Consider the following 7,384-nt stretch of genomic DNA (forward strand, 5'->3'; position numbering starts at 1 on the left):
GAGTGCGGCGCAAAACATATGTTTGTGATCTGTGTAAACAGTCGAAACAGGCAATAAAGATAAAAAAGCTCACAAGGCGGAGTGGTTAGCGCGCTCGTCTCGCACTCCGGAGTCCCTAGTTCGATTCGCCAACTCGAACAATTTTCTACTCTGTTTTATTTATTAATTCTTCTGCAGTTTTTCGCTCACGGCCAACGCCGCCTACGATGACACCGGCTTTTCTGCGACACGGGGCCCCTAACGTTATCGCGTTAAAAGATTCGCACTCGACGTGTCACCGCAGCGGCAGATAGCAACGCTCCGCGGTGTGGTTAGGAACATGACGATAGCCCAAGTTCCTGGCGTGTTCGTGAAGCACAGCCCTGCACCAGCCGCACAGTGCGATTTCTGTCGCTCCGCTGACGTCATTGTGCTAATCTTTTTTGCGTTGTGGCTGTACTTCAACTAGCGACTAGGAAGAGGGAACAGATGACATCCCAATTGTAACCTTGGCGACCAGCGCAAAAAAAAAGGGAGACATTATAAGACTTCGCGGGGGCGGAAAAGCCACCGCTTGTATTTCACAGAGCGCCTATCGAGAGCTGCGGACGATGTCGTCGGCAGGCCTGCGGTACACATTGGTCGGTTTCGACGCGGAGCTGGACTGGAGGCCCCTGCGCTTCGTTAAACCGATTCCGCCGAACAGGATATGCCGCGCCTGCGGAGTGGTGTGCAGGACGATTGCCCTTCTTCCCTGCATGCACCTCTTGTGCGAGTCCTGCTACGAACAGTGCGCCGAGGACGGCGGACTCGCCTGCCCTTTGGACCATAAGCGCTGCCTGGACGGAGACGTCGACTGGAAGGACACCCCTGCCGACGAGATATTGAAACGAGAGGTAAATGTGCGTTGACCCGCCGCGGTGGCTCAGTGGTTAGCGCGCTGGGCTACTGATCCGGAGTTCCCGGGCTCGAACCCCACCGCGGCGGCTGCGTTTCGATGGAGGCGAAACGCAAAGGCGCCCGTGTGCTGTGCAGTGAACGTTAAAGATCCCCAGGTGGTCGAAGTTATTCGGAGCCCTCCACTACGGCACCTCTTTCTTCCTTCAGTCCGTCCTTTAACCCTTCCCTTCCGGCGCGGTTAAGGTGTCCGCCGGTATGTGGGACAGATATTTTGCCATTTCCTTTCCTCAAAACTAATTTTTTAGAGGTAAATGTGCGTTATGGGAGTTGTTTTATGGGGCTTAACGTCCCAAAGCGACTCAGGCCATGAGGGACGCCGTAGTGAAGGGCATCGGAAATTTCGACCACCTGGGGTTTTTTAACGCGCACTGACATCACACAGTACACGGGCTTCTGGAATTTCGCCTCCAATGAAATTCGACCGCCGCGACCGGGATCGAACCCGCGTATTTCGGGTCAGCAGCCGAGCGCCATAACCACTGAGCCACTGCGGCGGCATGCGTTATGTAAGTTGAAGGCGATAGGAAGAAGTGTTTCAGTAGAACATAACTTGTTGTTATACGTTGGTGCACGAAACGTTCGCAATACAAGCTGCGCCAGCAGTTATGTCGCCGCGACAATAGGTATGCCGCTGTATAAAAACGGGCGGTCAAAACGCAAGTTTGTTTCGTAGACGCCATTTGATAAACTGTCGGGGACTGACGTGCACAGGACGGGCGAGAGCGCGCAAAAAGTTCACCGCTAACGGTGATAAATTTCTATCGCCGTGTTCATTCCTGGCAGAAGGGGCGGTCGCCCGAAAATGTGCTACCAGCAACGGTGTGGCAATCCTTCCTCTTGATACGCAGAGCAATGCTTCAGCAGCCCGAGACAGCGAGCTGCTGGTAAAAGACAACAAAGAAAAAATTCAGGGGGGCACTTTGTTGACCTAAAGTGCGATAAGGCGAAAGCCTTTAGCTTGGTGTTGCTGCTCGTGTCACTGATGTGCCCTCAGAAATTTTTATTTAAAATTTTTAGTTTGAATTTTTATGCTCTATTTTTATTTTTCTAAATACAATTCTTATTATTCAATTTTTTATTTATTTCTTAATTTCTTCTGCCATTTTTTATTTCCATTCATTTTTAACGTGTTTTTGCTCTTTATTGTGTTTTGTTACAATGGCGTCACCAGTTTGATTGGCAGCCATAGTTTGACGCGGATGCTAGGGCGCTACCTCCAGTGTCGGTTTTAAGCGCGCGCAGTTTGAATGCTATGCGCTACCCCGGGGCTCCGCCTTCTGGCGCCGCGAAGCTAGCGCGAAGGGCATGCTTGAGAGAACCTCACGCCACTGGCCTATTATTTGTGCAGCAGAAGCACCAATTTTATGTGTGTGACGCATAAGCTCACATTACATCTCCCGGCCGCGGTGGTCGAATTTCGCTGGAGGCGAAATTCTAGAGGCCCGTGTACTGTGCCATGTCAGTGCACATTAAAGAACCCCAGGTGGTCGAAATTCCCGGAGTCCTTCACTACGGCGCCTCTCATAGCCTGAGCCGCTTTGGGACGTTAAACCCCCTTAAACCAACCAAACCAATCACATTACATCAGCGTTTACATGCACCTTAAAAATAATAAGCGAGCATATATTAAAATAAAATAAAAACCGGGCATATATTAAACAAATAATCGCATATGGCAGCACAAAGTAATAGCAACATGACCACCAGAAATTTTAGGGCACAAATGGCAAGGGTCCCGTGTGCTGTGCGATGTCAGTGCACGTTAAATATCCTCAGGTGGTCGAAATTATTCCGGAGCCCTCCACTACACATCAGACCTCATTCGTCCTTTCTTCCCTCAGTCCCTCCTTTGTCCCTTCCCTTACGGCGCGGTTCAGGTATCCGCCCATTTGTGAGACAGATAATGCGCCATTTCCTTTCCACAATAGCCAATTCAATTCAAATTGAACGTGACATCACAATCGCACAGGGCAGTATAGGATTCATTAAATAAGTATACAAAATTAAAACTAATGAGTTCACACAGATATCTGGAACAGCGGATAAAGCAGTTTGTGCTTAGCCTGAAATTTTCCTTAAATTCTTATGGAATTACGTTAAAAGAAGCTGCGCAGAGTTCTGAATGTAATGTTAATAGTCATTGTTGTGGCAGGCAAATCAGTTTAACAATGTGGGTAATCTGTTTACCCGCATTTCTCGCCCGTATGTCGTCCTATATATTTTTACTTATTGTTTTGACCGTCTTTTGCGTCTTTTATAGACTTGAGTGCACTTTCTAAATTTCCCACTTCCTTCAGAAAGTGCTTCATTTTTATCGCCCGCTTAAATGCTTTGCACTCTCGGTAGTAGCAGTGCATTATTTTGCAACACATTGTACTTCCGGAATATGTGTAGTGTACGAATTGTTCGGAACATTTCCAACCGTTCCTAGGTATTTCTTTTAAGGCATGTATTCTTTGTGCTCTGCTGAGTGGTGAAATAAAAGCACCTTAAAAATTGGAGGACGGTTAAGCTTCGTCTTTAAGAGTAAAACGCGGCAGCGTGTTGCAGCGCTGCCAAGGAGTCCAACGGGACGCCTACGCCCGTTCGGCTCGACGCGTGGCCCGTTGGACAATTTAAGGGAAGGTCGCCTGTCTCACATATCTCGGTGGACACCCGAACCGGGCCGTCAGGGAAGGAAAATGAAATGAAAATTGGTTGTAGGGAAAGGAAATGACGCCAGTGTCTCAATTCTCGCTGTACCCCCGTACCGCGCCGTAAGGGAAGGAAAATCCCTTCACTTACGGCGCGGTTCAAGAGTCCACCGAGATGCGCCATTTTTCGCCCATGGCCAACGGTGCCGACGACACCGGCTTTTCTGCGAAACGGGGCCCTTAACACTGTCGCGTTAATATTTCATGGCACCGATGACTTGAGATAGCTTGGCTGTCGTGCCAGTTATATGTACATATCTAGAAAGTTATTTGGAATGTAACAAAAAGTGTTATAAAACTCGTTACGTCTTGAATAAAAGTGGATTTAAACGTAGCTGATGGTTCCTGAATAAGGCTTCTGTTTTTTCTTTGAAAGAGCGTGGCTATTGTGCCCCATACGTGTATTTTAAACCCTTTTGTAGCGATTGAAAATCCTGACTTTTTAACATTTTCTTGGCATCGATTACTAATTCGCAAGTACTTTCTCCAATAAAAAAATGCTGGAATCAGCGCAAAAAAATAACGTAAATGCGGGTGCTATTGTTACAAGGTCATTAACATCTTGAGAAACGACATTCTTTAACCTACATATTAAGCAGGAAAGATCTCAGAATGCTTCCCTGCGGTGCCTCGAAAGAAGTTTTCAACAGATCGAAAAATTATCAGTATTTACGATTTCAATTCTGTACTGCAAGCAGGACTGTACGAAACAAGCAGCTTTGCATTGAAAACCGTAATAGTCCCGTTTTATTCTTTAAACGTTCTTATATAACAACAAAGAAAGGAATGAAACAAAAAAACCTAAAAACACAGAAGAAAATGTTTAAAGAATAAAAACGCCAGTTTCGAGTCAGCGCTTGCCTCGTGTTCTCCTTTCTCTGGTCCGTCATCTTTTGGGCTGTTTTTATTATGAACCAGATTTGTTTGAAAAACCGTAATAGTCGAGTTTGTTTCTAAGAATTGTCTGGTTTATGTTGTCGAAGAGTTTTATGAAATCGACAGGTGTTCTAAAACCGGTGCTTGACCTTCCAATACGCCAAGGATTAATTCCTTCGGTGCTAGAAAGTCAAGCTCCGTTCCAAGCCCCTTTCCAGAGCCGAACTGAGCAGTCAGCATATGAATATGCTGACTGCTCTCCATATTATGCTGTCCGTATTATGAGGCGCTATAATATGATGGAGGAAAGTAATGCTCACAACCTGCAATTAGAAGTAAATTAAACCTGGCCAAATCAAAGGTTAAAAATGTGAAGTGTATGTATACGTACATGGCCCCAGAAGTTCAGGTACGTACTTCATTGGGTTTATTCGGGTTCCTTCATTACCTCGGCATTACTGGGCGTAAGATTTTTTTTAATTACAGAAGTAAGCTTAGTTTCATTGTTAAGTTTAATAAATGTAGAACATTCATTCCAACGAATGTTGTCGAGGTATCCACCCACATAAGCCCCAAGTGCCACGCTGCTGAAGTGCAAATTGAAGGCGTCGGAAAGTTTCAGTGCGCTAGCACATATGGTGGCCATTACCCGCATTTGGGCGTTGTCTATCTTTCTGTCTATCTGTCCGTCCGTCCGCACGTTAACACAATTAACAGAGTTAAAAATTTTCGATATAACTCTATATCTACCATGAAAGCGCTGAGCTGAAAACGTTTGTGAAATGATCATGCCTTGCTCTTTATAAATTTCTCGATTCCGACATAATTTGAATTAAATACAGAAATTTGTCGAAATTACTTCTCTTCGCGTTAGTCCTCGGAGTCTGGTCACGTGACAACTTTGTAAGAAAGAAACCTCACAGGCTTTGTATAAAAGCTTAATCGAGACGTTACGACCTGAGTTGTACTTCTCAAGGGCGCCTCATAAACTTAATCTTATCTTTTTTTTATTTCAGGTAAACTGCTGGAACCAAGAAAATGGCTGCGCGGACTTGGTGGCCGCTTCGGAGATCTCTCGCCATTTCCAGCGCGACTGTAAACACCACCAGGTTTCCTGCCCGAAGTGTTCGGCCAGTGTTGCGCGCAGTGACGTATGCGCGCATCTCAAATCCGACTGCCGTGCCTCGGTGACGCCACTGGCTTCCCAGTGCGAAGAGCAGTCCAGTTTCAGGGACGACACGGCGATTTTCTCATCTTTCAGGAGAGCATTGGAACAGCAGACATGCGAAATGAAAGCATTTCTCAATCAGTTGCCTGCTGATAGGCGATCACGTGACGACAGACTCAACGAAATCTGCCACAACATGAACGCCTTCAAAGAAACGCTAAGGGAAGAACTGACCGCTTTCAAGGACAGTTTGAAAGGTGAACTGGCAGATAGAACAATGAGGGAAGGAACCGGCGCTTTGAGCGAAAGTTTGAGAAGACTGCCGGAAGTAATAGTAGAGAATCAAAAGTGTTTCACGACAAGTGTGAAAGAAATATTGGCCTGTAATGAGCGGATAAAAGAATGTCTGATAGCCAGAGAAGATCAAACAGAAAATCTTGCCAGCACTATGAACATAATAAGCAACACACTGAAAGAAGAGGTTGTCAATCCGACGAAGCGGAATACTGAGAAGTTGGCACAGATCGCAGACATCGTGGGGACCTCGGCTGCTGAATCAAAAGAAAAGAGTGAGGGCATATTGCATTGGACCAAACAGCTGCTCTGGATGACTGCGCTGCCCGCGGACCACTGCACGTTTTTTGTCATAGGTGTACACGCACTTAAAGAAGCTGCATTGAAAAAGGGCTTTGCTAACTATTTCCACGAGACGGTGTACCTTCGTGGATATTGCATATCACCTGGGGTATCGTTCAAGAAAGAAGGTGATTCAGTGATGTTACGTGTACTTTTTCAGTTACACAAGGGTGACTTAGACGACTCTCTTACGTGGCCATTTGCGTACTGCGTTAAGCTCAGCATCATACATCCACAAAATGATACAAAATGGGAAACGCTTGTTAGACCGGCTCCTTTTCGAACCGTTGAAAAGCCTACAGGATCAAGTAATGACCAAGCTTTTTTTGTTCCTTTTTCAAGCCTAGATCGCCTCACCCGTGACGGCTATGTGCTGTTCGACCGGCTTCGTGTGATGTGGCAGCTGCTGCTATGAGCTGCATGGGAATCAGGCCAGTGGCCTAAACGGTAATCGGACTGAAGTACCCGTGGTTTAATCGGATCAGCAAAGTTCCTTGGTTGCTTAGGTCTCTGCAACAACCCGTTATGCCAGAACTGGCAACGGCATTTTAACGTTAGGTTGTATGAACGTGGCTCCCCAAGTGCAGTTTTTGATGGGACAAAAAAAAATTTCAAGGAAATATCCGTAGCCTACTGAAAGAAAAACAAATTGTCGCTTCAGTTATCGTCAGTTAGTCTTAAGCTCTGCCGCTCATCTACCGAATTTGCTTTGTATCAACTCAATGTTTGAAGAGTGTACGCTTAGAAGGTCTGTACCAAACGTTTGTTTGTTTTGTTGTGAATAAACAAAAAAGGTACACTCGGTCGGCGGGCTATTTATGGTGGCTTCTCTCACAACGTATCGAAGCATTTCAGTCAGGCACGTAGCCAGGATGCTTTTTTTCGGCAGGGGCCGAAAAGAATTTCTTCTATAGTGAGATACGACTCAACAACGCAGCGTCTTTTCCCCGTCAAAGGACCCGCTTCCAGCCAATAGCGTCGACCGATTCTAACCTGATAGTGTGATAATGCAAGGACTGGGGTGACAATGAAGGGATCACTGTTCTTGCATCGTTGCGCAAGCAGGCTTATG

The 7,384-nt window shown here is 46.2% G+C and overlaps 1 protein-coding gene across 1 annotated transcript in view; it reads left to right on the forward strand.

Annotated features, from left to right (window-relative positions):
• Window positions 1-7,117, forward strand: part of LOC144104710 (uncharacterized) — a 34,572-nt gene extending 27,455 nt beyond the window's left edge. Inside the window, exons 4-5 of the mRNA XM_077637868.1 lie at window positions 567-875; window positions 5,525-7,117. Of these exons, the coding sequence (XP_077493994.1) occupies window positions 567-875; window positions 5,525-6,727 (1,512 nt within the window). The 3' untranslated portion in view covers window positions 6,728-7,117. The remainder of the gene's footprint in view (window positions 1-566; window positions 876-5,524) is intronic.
• Window positions 7,118-7,384: the final 267 nt, after the last annotated feature.

The sequence above is a fragment of the Amblyomma americanum genome, chromosome 9 (genome assembly GCF_052857255.1).
Source record: "Amblyomma americanum isolate KBUSLIRL-KWMA chromosome 9, ASM5285725v1, whole genome shotgun sequence".
Lineage (NCBI taxonomy): Eukaryota > Metazoa > Arthropoda > Arachnida > Ixodida > Ixodidae > Amblyomma > Amblyomma americanum.